This window comes from Phoenix dactylifera, chromosome 18, assembly GCF_009389715.1.
Source record: "Phoenix dactylifera cultivar Barhee BC4 chromosome 18, palm_55x_up_171113_PBpolish2nd_filt_p, whole genome shotgun sequence".
In the NCBI taxonomy this organism is placed as follows: domain Eukaryota; kingdom Viridiplantae; phylum Streptophyta; class Magnoliopsida; order Arecales; family Arecaceae; genus Phoenix; species Phoenix dactylifera.
Genome location: NC_052409.1, coordinates 3,472,433 through 3,495,282, shown reverse-complemented (window position 1 = coordinate 3,495,282; position 22,850 = coordinate 3,472,433). Strand labels below are relative to the sequence as shown.

At 40.4% G+C, this 22,850-nt stretch overlaps 2 protein-coding genes across 2 annotated transcripts; one reads left to right on the top strand and one right to left on the bottom strand.

Moving 5' to 3' along the window:
• The first annotated feature begins 1,651 nt into the window (after positions 1-1,651).
• On the top strand, positions 1,652-3,125 carry LOC103724284 (pentatricopeptide repeat-containing protein At4g36680, mitochondrial-like). Its single transcript, XM_039115406.1, has one exon. The coding sequence runs from the start codon at positions 1,698-1,700 to the stop codon at positions 2,862-2,864; it is 1,167 nt and encodes a 388-aa protein (XP_038971334.1). The 5' UTR covers positions 1,652-1,697; the 3' UTR covers positions 2,865-3,125.
• Positions 3,126-8,715: 5,590 nt separating this feature from the next.
• On the bottom strand, positions 8,716-12,252 carry LOC103724294 (BTB/POZ domain-containing protein At3g19850-like). Its single transcript, XM_008815512.2, has 3 exons — positions 12,081-12,252; positions 10,814-11,956; positions 8,716-9,283 (listed from the first exon to the last, which is right to left on the bottom strand). Exons 1-3 carry the CDS (start codon positions 12,141-12,143, stop codon positions 8,855-8,857), a joined length of 1,635 nt encoding a protein of 544 aa, XP_008813734.2. The 5' UTR covers positions 12,144-12,252; the 3' UTR covers positions 8,716-8,854.
• Positions 12,253-22,850: the final 10,598 nt, after the last annotated feature.

Below are 22,850 nucleotides of genomic sequence, written 5' to 3'. Positions count from 1 at the left end.
ATAGCAAGCAAATCGTGATTTAATATGAAAAATATGAGAATAATGGACCTAGGATCCATCTAAACATAAAAAGGTTCTCATAAGAAACCTCAAGTCTTTTCAATATTTATCATAGTTGGCTCAATTTTGATCACATTTTCTTTTCATGTAGATAACTCTAGGACATTAGCCATCATAGGCAACATATTATTGTTCAATCCCAACTCAACACATTGAGTAATATTACGAGGCTCCTGTTATGTGTATATGGACAATTTGTTTGCTATATGACATTAGGTGCAACTTGTAAAATTTGTTGTCAAAACATCAGAAAACAAACGATTAGTTGTCAAGGTATTAAATTATGGACCCAATGATACTTGTGTTTTTGGACATTTGTTAAAAAGTACAATTAAAAAAAAAATTCACTTTTTGACCTCCGCGATTTCGCTCGTGTTTCACAGGCACTTCAAAAAGTTTCAATTATTTCACAGGCACTTCAAAAAGTTTCAATTATTTCCTTAAAGTTGCATCTCGATGTAATACGACCCTTCCGTGTGTCTCCATCAAGTGGCTGTTAAGAATTTGTTTCACATGGTGATGACATGATAGTTTAAAATTATTTTAGTAGACTTTGAACATTGTGCTGTTTCTATTGAAAGGACAGCTCTCTACAAGACTGGAGCTAGCTACTAGTCCCGCTACTACAGCTCTACTGAACTCTCAAAATAAGCCTCTGCGCGTATGCTTCTAACGGGAAAAGCAGATCAGATCGCTTATGGGCTTACAGTTCATCTGTTGTGATCATAACAGCTATCCCCAGTTAACTCTCCTCAGCCGGAAATGGTAAGAAAGAATATTGAGGCATAGACAGAAGTAAGAAACAAAAAATTTCTCAATTCTTTTGTCCCAGCAGCTACCTTGTAATAAGAGTTAGAAGTTTCGGGTAATAACTTTTGATTTTTTCCTCCAGATCTATTTTTTTTATCCTACCTCTATTTATGATTAGTAATCACAAACCTTCTATCAACAGGATAAAAAAGTGAATTTTTCCCTCCGAAGAATTAGAATTAGGAAAAAAAAAAAAATTTCTCTGGCCTTCTTACGTATTAATATAGACAATAAAAAAAAATATCGAAATCAAAATAAAAATAAATAAAGGACATCAGATGGACTGGATTAGAAGGATCAGTCATCCGAAAATGAGGATTCATTTATTGTCTCAAATATTCACTTGTAGCATACCATATCTCAATGGATTGACGTCATTTTCCATTTATCGAATTTGTCTGATGCCGGATTAGGTTGAAAAAACTTCGTATTGCGATCTCCGCCAAGAGACTGACGATCGTTCTTTCCAGAAGATCTCCTTTTGGGCTAGAGCGGAGTTGCCAGCTGCAGAGCTAACTTTTGTTCTATTGGTTTGGTGGTTGCTACCAAGACGATTTCTTTATGCCCATCAAAGGACCTCGAGATGCTAATCCACGAAAAACGATACGAGAAATGCGAAAGAACTCAACCACGGAACAAACATTTGGTCTCGTGCACTCGTAATTTTGGCCAGGTCCAACCCACGAAGTTTCCATATGGAGCCCATTCCTCATGTCCGCGCAACGTTGGGTTGGATCCAGGCCCAGCCACCCAGGGCCCAGAACTTAAACCCTAGAGCCATCTGGCATTGCAATTCTCGGAGCCGTTTGGGAAAAAAAGACACGGCAATGGCGCTTGTCGCTTCCTCCCGCAGCCACCGCTCCCTCCTCCTCCTCCTCCGCCACCATCTTCGCCTCCTCTCCTCCTCCCCATCTCCACCTCCGACCGCTCCCTCCGCCGCCCCGCTCTTCTCAGGCCGCCACGCCTTCGACCCCGCTATCCGCCGTCTGGCCCGCGCTCGCCGCTTCTCCGACATCGAGGCCCTCCTCGAGCCGCTCAAGAAGGACCCCCGTGCCTCCGACGAGCCCTTCCTCGCTGCCGTCATCACTTCCTATGCCGCCGCCGGCATGCTCGACCGCGCCCTCCGCACCCTCGACGAGATACCCTCCCTCGGAGCCCCCCGCACTGCCCTCTCCCTCAACGCCCTCCTCTCCGCCCTCAACCACTCCCCCCTTGTTGCCTCCCGCAGCCGCGTCCCCGACCTCTTCGCCGACCTCACCCGCCGCCTCCCCATCGCCCCGAACAAGGTCTCCTACGGCATCCTCGTCAAGTCCTACTGCCTCGCGGGCGACACCAAGAAAGCCCTCGCCGTCCTCAAGGAGATGCAGGAGAAAAAAATCGAGGTCACCACCGTCACCTACACCACCCTTCTGGATTCCTTCTACAAAGAGGGCAGGCCCGAGGAGGCCGAGGGATTGTGGAAGGAGATGCAGAAGAAGGGCTGCAAGCCCGATTTGCCGGCTTATAATGTCCGGGTGATGCACCGAGCCCTCGACGGGAAGCCGCAAGACGTGCTCGATTTGATCAAAGAGATCGAGGCAGCAGGATTGAAGCCCGACACTATTACTTACAACTATCTCATGAGCTGCTATTGTAGCCATGGCCGCTTCGAGGAGGCAAAGAATGTGTACAAGGGTTTGGAGGAGAAGGGATGCGCTCCAAATACTGCGACTTTCAAGAATTTCTTGGCTTCTTTATGTAAAATTGAGGATTTTGATGGGGGTTTGGAGGTGTTCATGGATAGTGTGAAGCTGCACAAGGTGCCGGATTTATGGTCGGTAAAGCTTCTGGTGGAGGGATTGATGAAGAAATCGAAGGTTAGAGCTGCAAAGAGGGTGGTTAGTGGGCTGAAGAAGAAATTCCCGGAAGATTTCACAGGGGACTGGAAGAAGCTTGAGAAGGTAGTTGGTGTGGCTGTGGATGGAGAAGGATCTGAGCAAGCAGAAGCTGCCTAAGTTTGGAGTTTTTCCAAAGGAATTTGGATGGCATATGTGAGGATTGGGGTTTCTTTTGTTAAATCAATCATTTTGGAGCAAATCGATGCCCAGATTGCATATGAATTGTTGTCCTCCATATGCAAAGAGGTGAGATTGTCTGATTACAAGCCCAGTTTCTTTTTCTGAGAGGCTTGAATGCTGCATTACTGAATGAAATTGTATCCCTTGCACTTTGCTGGCAATAACATATGGCCTGCCTGGATGAGGCTTATTTTATAAGGTGCATTTTGTTGAAAAAGTATTTTGTTAGGGACTGCTATATTTTTATTTTATAAAAGTATTATAAAAAAATAATTTTCTAGAATAAAATCAGAAGATTGAAAAGAGCTTGTCTGGATCAAGACGTGTGACATACACTACCCTAAGAACGTGATTCACTCCCTACATGTAGATTTGAGGTTTAGATGCCCAAAAAAGAAGAAAAAATAGAAAGCAGAAAGTTGAAAAATTTTTTCTGTAGAAAAAACTCCGAAAATAGTCCATTTATAAATTCTATCCGAAAGATTGAAGAGATGCGATAGCTCAGAAAATACATAACCTTTCTCATAAAAAAAATATTTTAAAACATTTATATCAATTAAAGTTTAGAGAATAAAAAAATTATTCTTTTTTAATTAAAACTCTAACACATTTATCATGATAAATATTGATTGTATTGCACTAAATCACCAGCATTTCTGCTATTTGTGCTATATTATGCTTATCATATAACATAACTCTAGTGAATTTCCATGATAACAACATTTTCTTTGAATAGCTATTATTGTATGTAGTATATTCTTAAGCAGCCATGGTGTATTTTGGTTTCACCATATTGTCTTCGTAACCATTAATGGGTCTGAGCTTATTTAGGATAATGAATAGCAAGAATTCTTTGACTTATGTTCGCCTTTTTTTCGGAATCATATGTTTATGTATTTGCTGCCAAGCGCCTTCTTATTCTGCCAAAAGTTAAGCAAAGAATGGATAGCAGAATTGTACTACCTGGTTTTGCCTCTTTGGTTAGATCAAGGATTGTTATTGGATTGTTCAAATGATAGTGCAGAGCACTTTATATCCACAAGGGAGATGGAGCTATAAGATTTTTTTTCCCTACTCTGTTTTGGTAGATGGAAATTGAATTGCGTTGTAACTTTACATGTTAAAAGAAATCAAGTTGAAGATGACAGGAAAATTAAAAGTAGTTTTTTTTTTTTTTTGTAATTAAGCATCATATAAAGTAACCACATTTTTTGGCTTCCCTTTGAGTTTTTACTTGTCCATCCATTCTTGATGATGGCATGAGGATTAACTTTAGGTGATGTAGGACAGTCTGCTTGCAATTGGAAGATACAGGCAAGGAAACCATGACTATTGGTCAAGAATCGACTTAAATTTGATAGAAGAGGTCTCTCTCAATTTTGGAAGGGAAAGGGGATAAAACCTTAGTGGTTTCAGGTTTTCTTCTTCTAAAAATCTTTGGGATTTGATAAACTATTTGCATGGCTTGGTGGATTAATGAATGGGAGGGCATCTTTCCTCTAATGAAGGGGCCAAGGGGGTCAAAAATGTGATGAACATTTAATACTTACTCTTGTTTGTTTGATATTGCGTTTGAAAGCGTTAAATTATAGAATATGTTATGGCAACTGTATTGCATACTCAATGTGCTCTTGTAAAAGGGTCTGTGATTGCTATTAGTTGCTTATAACCTGTGAATGTTATGGTGCATTGTTTATATAGTGAACAAAGAGGTGATCTACATGAGGTGGATATGCTGAATACTTATGAAAGTATGCAAATTCCACTCATCTACCATAGGCTTATCCATCTCAAATTTAGTTGGGGAAAAATGGTGCTTATGTATATCTTGTGTCTTAGTCATGTTAATCCTCTATTCTTATTAATGCCCGTTCCATCTATAAATGAAGATGCTAGAAAGCTTTGAAACATGATCATCTTTTCTCACAAACATATTCATGGCTGTGGGTAATCTTTTAGCAGGTTCATGGTGAAATGCGCGGCCATAGTTCATCAAAAGGTTCTTTTGTTCTCGTCCTTTGACCAATATTTTGATTGTTTACGAGCACAAATAGGCATGTCAATTTTTTTTATGAACATTCTCCCTAAGTTCAGCTTTTAAATTGCATCCACCCCCAAAGTTAATTCGGGCAAACATATGATGTCTAGGGTGAGCATGGAATTAAGGTTCTTGATAATAAAGTGATGAATCGCAAACCAATACGCCATATTGTCGTATGCTAGGGTTAGTCAGCTCTCTTGTGTCTTTTACCTAATGCTGTCATCATTTAATAATAACATTATCGATTGGTGGGCATGGTGTGATTAATGATCTTTATTAAGTTTTGTGAACTTACATGGTGGTCTCTCGACATTAGAACTTGAAGAATTGAAATGGACTCTTAACCAAATTGCTTTGTTGTTCTAACAAAATGATAGTCTACAACTTAAAAGTCATCAAATCTAATATTGTACCCCTGTCCTTTAATAAGGTATGCTCTTTGGGGCAAAAGTTTTTGGATGTAGCTAGCAAATGATCCATAGATGATGTCTATCAAGCGAAAAATGAAGATCATGATTTCAATAGCTTTGTAATTGTTCGAGCAATGGCAATTGTGCATTTTCTTCATCTTGCTATAGTGAAATTGTACTCTTGCATAGCTTGCTTGGAAATCTTGGCCTTCTGGTGTTGAAGATATATGACTTTTATTTAGGGGTTTGATTTATTCTTTAATTAATTGAGGCATTAGCATTGATTTCTAAAGGATATACTCGACTGAGTTTATGGGAAGAAGTATATTTTTGTTAAATAATTATTACCTAGAATATCTTCTAAAATCTATAACCTATTTTATTTCGAAAGAGAAGATTTGTTACACAAGGATATACTTAAGAATAATAACTCTAGGATTAGGGTTAGGGGTGGGCCGGGCTGGTCGGGCTTTGAGTTGGGCCGGCCCGGTTTTCGGTTGAGCTCTAGAGCCCGAGCATAGACCCTTTTGGCCAGGCCTAAGGCCTGACTTGAAGCCCAGCCTACCCGATGGGCCTCAAGCTGGGCCGGGGCCTAGTTCTAACCCTACTCTACAATCTCTGCACTACCAATCTCTTGTGCCAATTTGGGATTTAGTGCTCCATCTATTTAAAGTTAATTTTCACTGCTTTTATCATAAAGAAAATGTTTTGATATCGATCCATGAACCAAAAACTTCTGTATGTCATAACTGACATTCTGCAAATAGTAACAAGGAAGCTTTTAATGTGCTGTTTCTGGAGGATGAATGTTCCTTAGTTCATAAAATTTTTATCATTTAATGTGACATTTAGTAACATCTAAAACATTGAGCGATGAGAGCTTTGCTTAAGAATTAAGAAAAATTCTTCATATGGGCCTTATGTTGGTTAATTATGTCTTTATGTTGATGGGCAACCATCTAATATCTTCATTCTGACTGTGTTTCCTGAAGATATTCAAAATCTCGGTTAAATTGCCTTCTAGTGTTCTGTAGGGTTTATGAAGTGCGTGATTAGAAAAAGGTAGGCTGATCACATCTACAAATGTAGCAAGCCGAAGTGGTACTTGATGTTGACCTGGCATTTAGTCACTATTTTTTCTTTTTTTTTTGGTCTGGGGCTCTCCAAATTCTGGATTTGCTGCAAGTTGGAACTTTATTTTTGATTGATGAAGAGGATGAGTTCAGAGCGGATATTCGACACGTCTGCTACTTGCGCCGAGCTTAAAACAGCATGAGAGGGCATTACATATGCTAAGGCTGGTGTTAGGCGCGGATCGCATCCTCCTCGAAGAGGCCTCGGCCATGGTGATTGAGTGAATTCGGGGTCGGAGATGTAGTGTGGAGGAGAAGCCACTATTCCACGACGTCCGCAGATTGCTGAGGGAGTGTGACTCCCAGCAAGCCATGCACGTATATAGAGAGTCAAACGATGCTGCAGACTAGGTTACCTTCTATGCAGCCTACCACTTTGAAGGTTTCATCTAGGCGAACCATCCTGATGTAGTCTTTTATTTTATGATCTTGTTAGCTGCATTCTGATGGCGTTCCATTTCTGATGGGGTACTCTATTGCAAGGAAGAAGGTGAGACAAATTACAGTTTCTTTCGGTTTGGAGAAGGGTTTCTCTAGTTGCTGCATGGTTCAGAATTTGTATCAATATGTGCTTTTGGAGGTGCCGTAACGTTTAGACTTGTGTCTTCAGCGTACGTTCAATGTGGTGCCGCTTAGCGGGGCGTTGCCCTGCAATAGGAGGCCAAGTTGCTAGCCACAACTGGTGCTCTTGTTTTGACGATAGGCTTGAAGGAGTTGTTCTTATCATAGCTTCTTCCTTGGAAGCCATGCTCGTACCAGCCATTTCGTTCCTATGGAAATAGAGGAAACTAGGGGCTTGCCGCCGTTGCAACCAATCCATCTTGGCTTCCGTGTTGCCTGACACATGGAACATAACATGGCGATACCACGTCACAAGTTGTCGTGGAGAGGAATCTATGTCCGCATTTCAACGGACACACTCCCCCCAGCAACAGAAATCTATGTTTTCCACGAAGAACATACACAGTATCACCCTGGCCCGGGCCTCTGATGAAGCCGGTGCGCTCCAGGTAGAAAAGAGAAAGTTATCCAGTGCACTCCGTGACTTGTTAATTTTTAATTTTCTTAGATGTATTCACACCCGCACTGTATCATACATCTGTCCTAGTTTTTTTAAAAAAAAGAGCAGTAGGTTGGCATCTAAAGGCTCCATGCCATAATATGCTTGCTGTGAGGTGACTGCAAAGAAATAATTCGCTTGGTTTGTGTCCATTAGCCACTGACCTATATACACTGATGGAGCTCTGTCGAAGGCTTATTTATGCGTTTTCTTATGTTATGACATGGATTATAGCATCGTTCAGAGTCGGAATTTGCCTAATCAGTGGCTGACACATTTTTTTTTTGGAGATATCAGATTTTTCTGAATGAAAAATGAGTTAGCCAGTTGGTTAGTAGGACTCTACTTTTTAGGCTTGGCTTCATCTCTAAGTCCGTGGTCCCATGAAACCAGACATCTTTTATTGTACCTTTGCCGTTCTTTTGGATGCTTTCACCTCAAAAAAATCAGTAATCCTTCCTTTTCTTTCTTTCTTTATTTTTTCTTCTATATTTTGGGATGTGTCATATGAGATCCATCTGAGATGTCCACAGACGTCCTAAGCCATCTAATTTTGTCTTGAAGTCTCTCTCTTCCTTGATTGGTCACTGAAAGTAAAAATTACAGTAAATGTCTCTAGATATCCATGTTTTATATATCAAGTTAATTGTGATGCAGTACTTGAGCCAACATTGTTGAAAACTTTGTCTTTCGCAGAAGGCTTTCCAGAAATGGCTTGCCAACGTTGACCATGATTTAGAGGTACTGTCGAGAATCCGGGGAGGGGGAGGCAAATTCTGAGTACAGGCTGGGCTTTTTAGGGAAAATGGTGGAATCCCAATCTTAAGCTTAAGCATTTAGCCTCCAGACCAAGATCCAAACCGTGAAGGGATTTCAGAGTAGGGATTTGAGGAATTTTCTGGGAGTTCGTTGCATCCTAAAGCCATAACTAAACATCTTTTCCCTTGTCAGCAAAATGCACCTGTTGGAAGACCAGTCGAAAATCAAACAACTTTTCATCTACTCACATAGGTGGAAAGCTTTACAGACTCCTCAAACACTCTTCTATCACAATGATCTCACAAGTGCTACAATGCAACTCAACTAAAAATTCAAGTCACAACTAAGATTGGAAGAAGAAAATAATTAACATAAGGATGCATCACCTAGAAATTCACAGTACCCCTGCTGCTTCCCTCCCTAGAGCTCAACAACAACAAGAAGAAGAACAAGAACGAGAACAAATGCATGTGTTGATCTTTTAAAGATAAGAGACTACGAGAGAGGGAGAGGAATGAGAAAAGTCAACAGAGCCTAGGCATTCCCCTACTACTGTGGTGGCAGGTGCTGTCAATGGCCTTGGTCTTGACCATCTTAGACATCTGGCCTTTCATCTCGCTGCACACCTTCTCCAACTTCACAACCCTGTTCTGCATTCTCTGTAGGTTGAGCCTCAGCCCATCGTTCTCATCCAATAACTCTACAGAAGCCCTCCTGGCCTCATCCCCTGCAGTGCGCAAGACTGGCCTCTGGGTTGCGGCAGTGTCGAGCCTATCCGTCATGGTCGTCTTGATCCGAAGCTTGGATTGCTGAGCAGCCAATGCTTGGACAGCAACTCCTGGCGGGATCCTCCTGTTCTTGGCAAGGTCTTTGCAGGCCTCGAGCGTCAGCTTCTCATAGTTTAGGCATTGAGATAGTCTCAAGCGCTCCTCAATGTTCAGCTTTGGGTGTGACTGAAAAGAGAAAAAAAATGAACAACAATGCAAAATAAGCCAATGTAGATACTAGATCGATACTTGGGAGAGATCTCAAGTTTTACGTAGGCACAAAAGTATTTGTGAAATGTATTGTTTGGGGTACAACTGTAGGAAGCATCATTTTTATCTTTTTTGATATTAAGGGAGGCAAAAGGCACCCAAGACTTTATTAAAAGAATTGGTAATTAACTAATTATAGAGAGGAGCTCCAAATTCATGTAGTTACCCACCCAAGTGGCCCTCCCCCTCCTCCTAATTGTAGGAAGCATCATGTGAGGAGTCCTAAGTTTATGCCACCAATTAGATACAACTCTTATAAATGAACTCACTCACTGCTTTTCGGATATTTTAAATCCAATGTGCAGGGCACAGAGGTACAAGGGTTGTTGTGAGATGTATCTGTTATCATTGCAAAACTATGTCTATAATAGAATATCTAGTTGTATTTGCCTACTATAAATCATATGAAGTCACGGTATACTGTACCGGTCCGAACCAAGCGGTTCGGGGCGTACTGTACTGTACCGATTCGGTATCTGGCCTACCGTTTCTTGGTATGCCAAAAAAATTTTGCATTATACCATACTGATATTATATTAGTATGGCACCGATATGAAATTTGGTATCAAGATGACGAATTTTATATGAAGTAAATAAATAATAGGAATTACATAAATTTTCAAAATAAAGTCCAAAAGTACTCTCAAAAATCATTAAAAGAGGGTAGTTTTGGAGTGTTATCCAAGTTGTGCAGCTGAAATGAAATATAAGTACGGCAGGGTCGGGTTGCCTACTGCCAGTCATGAGACATGCGCTCCCCTCCCCTTGTACTCTAAAGTGAGACATCGTATACAAAAGCCTTGAATGATTTCTTGGCAAGTAAGGGCGTCTGTGCTTCCACTGTTACATTATAGGGAAAGGAAGAATGCTCCTTCCAAAAAAAAAGTGGGGAAGGAGGGATGCAATCTTGTTTACTTTATGTCAAGTATATTCCCTCCATTTGCCAAAAAGGGAGTGAGAAGCTAGAAGACCAACAGAAGAAAAGAGAGATGATCACAGGACACTATTTTGCTTGGTACAGAAAACAAGAAAATCTATGAAGTTTTCAACCAGCCACCTATTATATGCACATGAAATTAATCAGACATATTAAGGAAGCAGTCCAAGAAGCAAATAAAACCTACTAACTACGCTTAAGCAGAATCGCTAAATCCGTCGATGCTTGAAAGTTAATAAACTGAAATGAGGAAAAACAGATGCCAACAAATAATTTTAATTCAAAATCAGAAAAACCAACGTAAAATTACATGAATAAAAAGTTATTTATAATAGTATCTGAAGTACCAAGCCAGGTAGCAATCTTTGGGAAGCAAACCACAAAGCATAAACTCTAAAAGATTTAGAAATAGAGGCAATTAATTATACTCCTGCCCATGTATCCACCCATCCATTATATTGTAAAGAAGGGAAAAAAGAAATGAAAAGATGATGGTAATGTGGCCTTACCTCAAGATAGATGTCTAAAGCCCTGTAGACCCCATCAAAGCAGTCCCTGGCAGAATCTGGCAGGCTCTCAGCCACCCCAAGAAACTTGGACATCTTCAAGCTCTGGTCAGGGGAGATCTCACCCAAGTACTTGTCTACCAACCTCCCAACCTTCTTCATCCTTTGCAAGGACATTCCTCCCTCTCCTTCACTCACAAAGACTCTAACCAATCTGAGCACCAGATTCACATCATAGGCAACCCCATCACACCCTGATACTAAGAGGTCATCCAAAGTGGCCTGGTCGAGCATCAGACCCATCAGCCTCTCCAACTTATGCCTACATTCTTTGCTCAAGCCCAAGCCAGAGACCAACCTCAGAACGCAGAACAGCCCCCTGCAAGAAAAGGCCGACCTCCCCATTAGCACCACCCCAAAGACTGCAGTGTCTGCAAGGCCACCATACTGTAACTTGTCTAAGGTTGGTTTTTTGACTGCTTCTTTGAGGTAGTACAATAGGAACCTGGTCAGTATGAGGTTCCTGTTATCGTTGCCATAGGATCCAAGGATCCTCATGAACTTTTCTACGATGTTTGGGCCAAGAAGAGTCAGGTCATCAAACCACCACTCCTTAGCGAAGCAAGTCTTCATGGTTTCAAGGGTCTTGGTGGAAGAGAAGCGCCTGAACCGGGATGTATTAGGGGATGAGCAGGAGGAGGAGGAGGAAGGCAGTGGGGCGGCTAGGGTTAGCGGAACCTCCGAATTGGCTGAGATCTTTGCGACGAGAGAGGCGATGAGCTTTAGGATTAGGCCAGATGAATCTGCGATGGAAAAGAAAAGCTCGCAAATCTTCAAGGCTGCCAAGATGTCACCCCAAGTCCAGTAGAAGAGGCCATCCAAGAAGGTCTCCGTCTGCCTCAGAAGATTGCAGGTGGAGAACTCTTCGGTCATCTCGAGGAAGATGGCGCCGCAGTGGAGTAGGCTGACATTGGCTGGGCTCATGGTAATTCTCCCACTGTTGTAGCAGAACCTTGATACCAGCTCAAACCCCTCCGGGCCTCCAGGAAACTCCATCATCTTCAGCCCAGAGCCCTTTTCTTGGCATCTCCTCCTCTCTTGCTTCACCATCTTCTTCAGTCTTCCTGAGAATGAGCAGAGAACCTTCTGCAAGAAAGAAGAAAGGAGCAGGAAAAGTCAAAGAAACCTTAGAGATTTTCTTGAAAGAATCAACAGATATGTGAAGAAGATGAGACAAAGATTTGGTTCGGGTTTTGGGTTTCAAGATTACCTGATGGACGAGGAAGGTGTGCTGTCCGTTGATGTGAACTTTGAGATCGCAGAGATCCTTCATGGCTGCGTGGAGTTGAGTGATATCAAGAAAGGTGGAGAAAGAGATGAGAGAGATATTAAGCAAGTGGAGATACAAGGGAAAAGAATACGGGATTGGAAAGAGAGCTGCGGTTTGTAATATGTTTGCAAGGAAGAAGATTTGGTGGCTTCACATATCACAGTTGTGTTAATAGTCATGTGAGTAGATGGATAAGCGCATGCATGCAGAAACAGTAGTTGTCTCTTTGTGCTTTATAATTTCTACAAAACACTATGGGTTACTTCTCCTATGTGAGAGAGGGCTCCCTCTATTACTGCCCTTCTTATTTGCAATGAAAACTTTTGGATTTTGTCTGAAAGCTGGTGGCAGGCGATAGAAGTCAAGCATCCTTTTGGTTTACTATTTTTGAATGGCTTTATCACCTTTAGGTGTAGACCATTCATAGTTTTTCTATATGAGCTTACACCAAAGGCCATGTGGAAGGAGAAGGCTTTGATACATGAAGAAGGGTAAATCTAAGGGCCCATCAGGAGGGAGAGGGACCACCTTTGTGGAATTCAATAAAAGCAGCCATCCTGGTGAGGAAGAAACCAATGGGCAAAACAAGACAGGAGCATCTTTTCTTTCATTGGAGGTGAGTTGGGAGCTTCTTGACTCCTTCCCAAAGATGGAAGACTAGGGCAAGACTTGTGACTATGTAAGAGAAAGGAAGGGTGGGATTAAGTAGGAAGTGGCCACCTTTTGAGCCCCGTGTGGGAGGGTTGGATATAATAGCTAAAGGATAGCCCTGCTAACACCCTATAATGCAGTACGTAGAAGGGTTGGATATTAATTTCCTAATGACAAATATGCCTTCGGTTTCTCTCCCTCTTTGGGCAATGCAATGAACATCTGTTTCTCCTATTGCCACCACCAAGTACGTATATATATATATATAGGGAGAGAAACCGAAGGTCATGACACAAACTGTATCTGGGTCTCGGACCGGGAGCCCCTTCAGATGGAATTAAGTAGCAAATTTTAATCAAGATTTGGGTTGAATGAGTTTGGATTTTGAATTTTATGGAGTAAAAGACTATTTTTTACTGCTTCTCTTCAAGTCGAGTGAAATCTAATAGTGTTATTCAGGTTGGTTGGTTTCTGTCAGAATCAAATTATTCTGTCAAGAAAATCTAAGCATGTTCACGAGACTAGTTCAGCTCCTCCTTGGATACCTATTTTGCATCTAGATAGTGTTGAAATCAAAAAATTAAATAAAAGCATAATAAAATAATCATTGTAATGGCTGTTTTAATAAATAGGTGACAGGTATTCGAATGATGTTTCTTATTTAGACAACATTCTAATATAATAACTGTTGACCGGTAAGATTAACAATACTTAGATATACCGCTATTTTGCCTACCTTGGCAATTATGCAACCAGCCATTTTTTTATTCTCAGAATATTAGTCTGTAAATAAATTAGGTAACTGATGGTAGTCATACTATTAGAATGATGAGTAATAATAATATAGGAGCAATAAATTTTCAAACAAAATTCTATAGAAAATTGCCGAAGCATGTAGAAATTTCATGCAGATTAACACTATTTCTGTTAAAATATCTGCAGAATAAGAGAAAAAAATAATTTTATTTTTTTGTTCTGTCACATTCGATACATCTCAGGAGTTATATATATTCACGTACAGACACCATACAAGAAAAATAATATAAGGTGATATAGGATCATGCTAATAAAAAAAATAATACTCACTAATATAGTTGTTATGTGATCTCTAAAATCACTCTAACATGATCATGTTGATAAAGAAAAATAATATTGACCGATACAAGATCACGCTAACTAAAAAAATAATACTGCCGATACAGGATTATGCTAATAAAGATTTATTTATTATTTTAGTATTGTAATGCTAGCTAATAGGATTTTGTTCTTTTAGTTGGTGATGGAAGGATATTTTTGGTGGCAAAACTTTGAATGCAAACAAGCAACTCTCTATGATTCACCCATCTGATGGCCAAAAAAAGAAAAGAAAAGAAAAGAAGAAGGAGGAGAAGAAGTTTGGCCTCAAGATAATTCAAATGGAGGGGGTCGAGGGGAAATTTCTTTCATTTCTCAGTTGATGGGCCCATTTTTAGCACCTTGGGGTTCACGGGCGTTTAAGAACTTTGATTTGATATGAGCATCACAGAGGACTTCATTGGCTCCCGGTGCCATTGAGAACTCTCTGGGGAGCATATCGCATCCAAGAACTTTTATTTAAGAATTTTTTTTTTCCCAAACAGCCCCATGGCTGACGCAGGAGAACACTTACAGCTTTTGAGATTGAGACGGGAGAAAACATTTTGGCTGCGGAGAAGCAAACAGCAAACCGTAGTCCTCTTCCTCTTGTACATCAAGCACTGGTCAATCTTTTATCTTTCTACGTGGGGCTGAAATGGAGTCAAAGTCTACATAATTGCTTCACATGCATTTTGTCTTGCAATTTATATGACTATCTTTTATTTTCTTTAATTTTAGTATGTCATGTAGTAGGGAACTTTAGATTTCGTATCAACTAAAAAATGAGAGCATATTTATCATTATATATATATATATATATATATATATATATATATATATATATATATATATATATATATATATATATATATATATTCTTGAGTAGGATGGGATCATAAGCATCCCCATAAACCATGGGTGCATGATAGGTGCTAGCTACTTGTTAGTTTTTATGTTTATGTGGTATGCAAAATAAGATCACAGAGAGCTGTTTCCTAGCTTTTTTTTAGAGCAAAGGTTCCTAGCTAAATTTGATGAAATCCAGTCCTATCTTTCAAATAATGCACTGAATCAATTTGTTTCTAAAAGAAAAAAAAAATAAAACCAAGCCTTTTATTATCCAATCTAGTTCAATCCAACACAATTAAAAGCACTTGCTCATCTAGAACGAACCGTTCTTTATCATTAAAACCCTAGATCAAGTGCGAGTCAAAATTTATTTGAAATAAAAAAAAATGAATGGATAATTCAGGAAAGCTCGCCCAATTTGTCTGGCACATTAGCATTGCTCATTTGGCTGGTATCGGGTACAAGGCCGGTGCATAGAGTGCCACATTCTCACTATGAGATTCCTAAGTTACATCAATATTGCTTAAGTAAAATCTAGCATGATGGTACCAAGGCCTACATCCAACATTGTGCTAGAATCTTAAGCCTTTGCATTTAAATAAACTAGACTCCATCAGTGATGCTTCATTTTTTTTTTTTTTTTTTTGAACAAAAGCATATGCATGGCATGTCCCAAACAGTAATAATATGTAAACTAGACTCGACGTTTCATTATGTTAATGAAATCTTGATGCAAAAAAAAAAGTCTCACTACGTACCCCATTCTCTGAGAGCATTTTATAGTTATTCTCCCCTTAACACATCCAAACTAACCTGGCTTTCTTCGCTCTCTAAAACGAAATGAAAAAAATTATATTAGTAGGAAGTGTGAGTGTATTTATAAATTGTTGAATTGGATCGAGATGGCGGCCTTCACCATGCTGCTTTTCTGAACAGGGATTCAAGTCGCAACTGCCAATGCTCAAGTGATTGGATATTTTTCAGTTCCAACGGAGTAGAAGATCCAAGAATATCCAACAAAATAGAACAGTAAGGGTTCAAAGCCTTGTTTTGTTGTCAGAGGTCAGGCCAGGTGTGGGTAGAGCATCCATTAAGCAGAGGACTGACTCAGGGTCTCATAATATCTTCGAGGTCGCAACTGGAGACAAGCTTGTATACAGAGCAATGCAGCTACAAGACGCAGGTTCAGGACACCAGGGGGGCCTGAATTTGCTCCCTTCCGTGGCCGATGGGCCAGAGATCAGACTACAAGTTCCATGGCTCTAATTATTACCTTAAGTTGCCTGAGAGTGTGAGGAAAGCTGAACAGTTATCCGGAGCTACTGCTTGTTTTGCTAGGATTCAAACACTTAAAAAGTACAGAAAGTAGGCAACTTGATCCTGTGCAGTACAGTACGGTGTACATCTTTGGATGGCCGCCATAAGAAGATGGACAGCTATCAAACAATACATACCGTGCATGACATGACATGCGCTCGTGAATTGTCTTGTTTGAGAGCTATCCATTTATTGATGACGGCCATTCATGGCTGCACAGTACTCTATGGTGCTGCTCGTGCATCACAAAGGATCTGCCCTCGCTTGTTGAACCATGCCTGCAAATGGTTTGGAGTTTCAGCCTTCTTCATGAATAATGTGGAATAAAAACTGAATGAAATCCTCTTGGCACAATTTATTATACCACCCAACAGTCATTCTCCATAAAGGAGGCTGAATTTGTTCTCGGTTATTCCTCTTAACTAGAGTAAAACTATTTGACTGAAATGATTAATCGAATAGATTTATTCCAATTTATCCCTTCATTTTTGCCTCAAAATTGTTCTACTTGTTTCACTATCCCGGATAAAACTATGCTCGCATCAGCTAAGGCCTGTAAATTTCAAATTGAGTTTGATCTTGAAGCTTGGCTTTGATGAATGAACAAGTTGTAACTCTTGGCTGCGCTGATATATTTGCTTGAGCATGATCAAATGTGGAAACAAGCCAAGTTTAAACACTTATGACAGCCTGGACGATGCAAAGCATGACTAGGCTTAGATTGTCCGCGACCTTAGCTAATTGATTCTTTGGCTTGTAGCATGTATCTTGATCGACCGAAATTACCAAATCACTTCACCTCTAGAGAGAACCAGTAAAATTGGAGATCTAAAGGAAGCTTTAAAAATTTGCGATCGTTAGGTCATCCCATGCAAAAAACAGACCAGGTCTTGGCCTTGTTAAGTCTCCAGATCTATGATTCAGAACATGATGGGTCCAATTGACATGGATGAACTTCTTCATGTGAATCCTCTAATTCTGTCCAAAATAGAAAGAAGAAGAAGAAGAAGAAAAAAAGAAAAAGCCTATGATGCCTCAACTCAAATCCTACACTGCACCAATCCCCTCCTACCACATCAGCAGAGTTAGCTTACTAGGATTATGAGCAGGGTGGGAAGCAAGACTCTTTTAAAATCCAAGGGAGGATGATCTGGCTGACCTAATGGGGCCTCAGGGCGCAGTCCTGGTTTGGACTCTAGCCTATGATGGATGGATGTCAGGAAACAATCTCAGATTCTCTACTTTCAGAGCTGGTGCATACAAGTGGTCGCCTGGAGGTAGCCCATTGTCTCAAGTTGCTCAGGCCCCTGACGTAGAAAATTAGGGCCCCAACCTTGTCTCGAGATGGTGAATTATGCTCCAAGGACAGGGTCTTATTAGGACACGCAACATGCGCCCGCAGATATAGTATTGGAATTTAGAAATAGGACAGATGGTCTCAGAAGCTCACCATTGTCGTCGAACTAATCTTGCATGCAAGTTCGACTATTTGTGTCATGTTGTGGATACTGTGGAAGCAAAACCATGGGGTGGTGCAACCATGGAAGTAATTAAAAAGAAGAAGGGCTCAGACAGTAGAAGATTTGTCCTTAGTAGCATGCTTATATATTCTTACGTGCGAAATGCATGAGGGGAAGATGGATGTGTCTAAATGCAATAGAATAATCTTCTCGAGGATGTTTTAGGCTTTTAGCAAACTCTTAAACCAACTTAAGCTATGTAATAAATCAATTCCAGTTCTTGGTTCTAAAAGAATGGAGTTTCATGAACGGGTTAGGGTTGTCTTTCATGAGAAGGAACGATTTTTTTTTTTTTTTTTTGCAGCATCAACCGTTGGATCGTGCAATAACCATATTATGTCCTGCACAAATTAATAGATAGAAAATCTATGCAGGATACGATCGAATAGTTGGCATTGCAAAGGATATAACCCTAACTCACAAAATACAGGGACTTTATGCCTCTCTTGAATCATGCAAAGCAATGCACTGTGAGAACCTATCAATCTTGCTCATGGTAGTTGAAAATCCGGAGGTACATCCACCTATTTTTTGGTCGACTATGTACTGGTCTGATTCTCGTCTGAAAGTATGCAATAGGACGAGCTTCATTAAGGTCATTTAAATGGTTAAAAGGACATGCATGCTTTTGTCTCGGTGTAATTATAGTGCAACATGATTGCAGATATAACGATCTTACGCACGACATTTTTATCCGTCGCATGTAGTTGTATGCGACATATTATTAGAAAATAAGGTGACAAGGCCTCGTCGAACGTTAGAATGTTTGTACCAAAAATTAAATCGGTCGACCAACTGTGAGTTGATAATCATGAATTGACCGTAGTTTAATCAAAGTATTAATGAACTTATGCATGAAATTTGTAACAAATCACCAAATGATAGTTTTTCATAGGAAAAAACAACTTAGAACTCATTCGATTCATAAAAAAAAAAAAAAAATATGGCTAACAGAAAAATGAAAAAAAGACTCTTGTTTGATTGAAATTTTCAAAAAAAAAAAAATGAAAACAAGATTCCCTTATTCTAATGAAAAAAAAGGTAAGATTCCCTTATACTAATGAAAATAAGCTTCCGACGTCTTATGAAAAAGAAAAACCTACGAAGAAAACTACTTTCCTATCATTTGGGAATTGTGATTAATTTTGTTTTAAAAAATACCCATAAGCCATCAAAATTCATCAGTACAGTCTTTTTTTTTTTTGTTAAGGGTATAATAAGCATTTCATACAATTTTTTTATGAAAGCAGATGCTCGACTAAATATAAATCATTCTGCAATATGTCACTTTTTTATGATCAACCAAATGTATTAAAACTATTTTTTTAAGCATCATATTTAAGAAAAAATCTTTCTACATACCAAACGAGTTCTTGAGAAAAGTTATTTTTAGTAACAACTACCATTTCTTTTCATAATAAAAGTATGAAACTTTAATTACTCCATCGCCAACACACCCGATACCACAACAACAATGCTGCCTGCTGCTTTTTACGTTTGATTATATATCTTACAAAGTGGTGAGTCCAACGGCTCTTTCCTAGAATTTTAGAAACTAAAATCTTTCTTGATGCTGCAAGATTTTTTCAACCATCAATAGACGCGCCTCTAATTTTACATATAGAGCGAAGTTCAATCTGCATGCATGTGTATGCAAGTCCAATAACTTATAAAGTGGAGACTCAACTTGCTCACGTATGGAGTTTGAGTGACTTGTGAAGTTGACAATGAATGTCTTTGAAAGATCCCACATCGGCTAGACTCGTTCCAGAGCCTGGGCATATGTGGTGGGTATCTCCAAATTTTACAGATGCATTTTGGGTAGAAAACAAAATCGGGGAGGAGTCTGAGCGGCGCGCATGCGGGCCTCGGAACTGGACAATATCTGGCAGAGGAGCCCAGTGTTCTCCCTCATGTGGTCCAGACCCCGTGTGCCCCGCGCAGGCGGAGGTATGATATTTGGTATCAGAGCCAAAGAAGGCTCTAAGTGGGTAAATGAAAGATTCCATATCAGCTAGACTCGTTCCAGAGCCTGGGCATATGAGCTAGGCGGATGTCTCCAAATTCTGCAGACGCATTTTGGGTGGAAAACAAAATCAAAAAGGAGTATGAACGGCGTGTGTACGAGCATGCGGGCCTCAGAACCGGACAAATATCTGACAGGAAAGCCCCGTGTTCCTCCCTCATGTGGCCTCCACGTGGGCACTGGGCGCCACAGTCTCTCTATCTTCCAATGAGCAACTCGAGTCTTACTTGTACATGAGCTTCAGGCAACGAAAGATATGTGATATATTTTATGTTATATTATTAATATTCAACGAGCAACACATTTCATCTTCCTTAGTATCTTTCTTTTTTAATTTATCCTTTTAATGACTCAACGAATTAAAGTCCTTGCTTTAGAGGTAGGATAAAGAACTTGGATCCACTTCTATTGACCAGATCCATCATCACGGTGAGGTCTATATATGGACGGTCTAAATGTTAGAAAACGGTATAAGTTATGTCACTTGTCAATACCTTTCAAACTAAAAGAAATAACTCGATAAACAGTTAATATACATGAACTGAACATTAAATATGAATATAATAGTTTATAAATTTCAAATCTTCCATATAAACTTATAGATTTGAGCCGTGGAGAGTCTTATGCAACCAGCTCTGCCATGATCGAAAAAGACCTTCATTCTATCAGCATTTTCATGAAGTTCTTTGATGGATTCCACAATCCATAGGCTCGATCCATTAACTCTACAAGGATGCATTTGGATGCACATTTCAAGCTATTTGGATTGTACCACGATTTGGGGCATTATTATAACAAATTAGAGCAAAAGTAGGCTTATACCATGTTAGATATAGGGCCCGCTTGGCATCGCTATTGTTTTTTATTTTTTATTTTAAAAATAAAATTATAGAAATCAAGATTAAAAAAATAAGTATGGTACCATTGTTATTATTATTATTTTTTAAAATCACATCCATTAATTTGAGCTAAAAATAAAAATAATAAATTCTTACTTTTAATATTTTTAAAAAATAATAAACTCATAATTTTTTTTGGTTAAAAGCGGCATTTATATAGTTTTCACATGAGTACAACCTGCCAAAACAAAAGAAAGAAGATGATACATAGCTAGGTCGGGTACATCTTCGACCCTGGTCCAAATCACTCCATTCGAATGTCGAGCAATAAAGGAGGCGACCCAGTCTATCGCACTGTTCGGCTCTCGATAAACGTATGCTGCTTAGAAGAAACTTGTCTTCCTAGCAAAACCGTGAATCTCGCTAAACAATGGGTGCCTGCCTCCAACCGGATCTGCTCTCCGTATCCAGTCAACTACCGTGACGGAGTCCTCCTCTAAGAGTATCCTGTCAACTCCAAGGACCCTCCGCGCATAGGACAAGCCTTTCCAAGCACAGCCTGTAGCTCCACCTCAATGATGGTCCAGCCGGCGGTGCGTCTTCCTCCAACTACAATTAGTCTTTCCAGATGATCTCTAATCACAAAACCTACTCCTCCGTGTGCTCCGTCCGCCAACCAGCTACCATCGAAGTTTACTTTGAGATGACCAAGAAGTGGAGGTACCCAAGAGAAGAAGACAAATTTGGGCATTGTAATAGCGGAGTGGGTACCTCAGATGTCCCTGGTCATCTCAATGGTGAACGACGTGGTAATCATGATGATCTCCGACGCATGGCGGAAGGCCCTACCCATCATTGAACATGGCGGTGATCTCTTGCCCTCAAACATACGAGCATTTCTGTCCAACCAAATGTAATAGGCCATGTATGTCCTCGTGACCTCTGCCTCGGCTGTGCTGGGTCGCCTCATGGACTCTCTCAAGTAGTGTAACATATCCTCTACTGACACGGAGGCCTGATGGAGTGGTACAGAAGAGCTCTCCCAAATTTGCACTACCCTGGGGCACTCCAGAATAACGTGGCCGATGGTCTTCTTAGTATCTGGGCACACCTCATGATTTTACGACCACTATCAACACGTCTCCACCGCCCTAGTCATCTCCGCTTTCGCCGTTGCTGCCACCCTCATTTCCATCTCTGTCGCATCTCCCACCGCTGCCATCATCGTCGCCACCTTCACGACACCGTCCTAATCGGCTCTCGCCAACACCGCCATTCCTAGCGGCTTCCTGAACTCCTTCACCATCTCATGATGAGAAGTCCACCACCGGGTGCTCTATTGCCTCCGGCGGCGGGTTAGCCGAAGCCAGAAAAGGATGCCATAGACGGCATTGATAGGGAGGGACTGTGGTGCCTCAGAGCAAGGGGAGCACGGTGGAGAGGACAATGACATCGACGGGGCTGCCAGGTGTGTGTTGGGGGAGGGGGGTGCATGCATGGAGTTGAAGTTGTAGTATATGAACCAAGAAAGATGGGTTATGCTGAAGCTACTACCGCCATGGAAATGGAGGAAAGAGAGGTAGACACCAACGGCAAGGTTGGTGGGAGGGACCTGAATTCATTACCATCGATCGCCAAGCCGACCTCACTTCAGCAGGTCGCTCAATAGGGTGGCGACGCCGGCGTCGGGGAAACCCCTATAAAATAGAATTTTTATTCATTGTGATCATGCGAAGCTTAAAATCCCTTCTGTATGTGACTTGCATCCGAGAAGAGTAATGATGATTTTTTTTTTTTAATTTTTTATGTTTTGCAAGTGCTATTTATCTTGGTAACTTTCTAATTAGTAATGGTGGATATCTGACTCAACCACGTTGGTTTGATTGGATCTAAAGACGACACAGCATTGATGGGCTACACCCGTTGCTTCAGGAGAGAGCTTGATGCCTTCCAAGCCACGCGCAACTTTTGGAAGATGAATAGAGCTGCTGAATGGATTATTTTAGGTGGTAACTCATACTTGTTTCATATTATTTTAGGTGCACTCATGCTTGTATAGTGTGAGGCACCGGTTTATATAAAAAAAATTGACCGACATCTCAGGTTTATATAAAAAAAATTGACCGACATCTCAAGATTTCAGTTTATTAAGTTCTAAGCTTTAATAGTGATAGATAATTACCATATTTTAAAAAAATTAATTAATAATTTTATGAGTTAACCCTTTCTAATAATATCGGATTAACTTTCATTTCACTATCACGTAAGTGGGGTTCAGGTGTACGAGGCTGTGCAGCTCACTCCACACGTGTGAACGCATACACGAAGCTCGAGGCTCACACGTCGTTGTACTAATAGTAACTGATCCTCTTCCGAATGAAAAGGAGGGCGT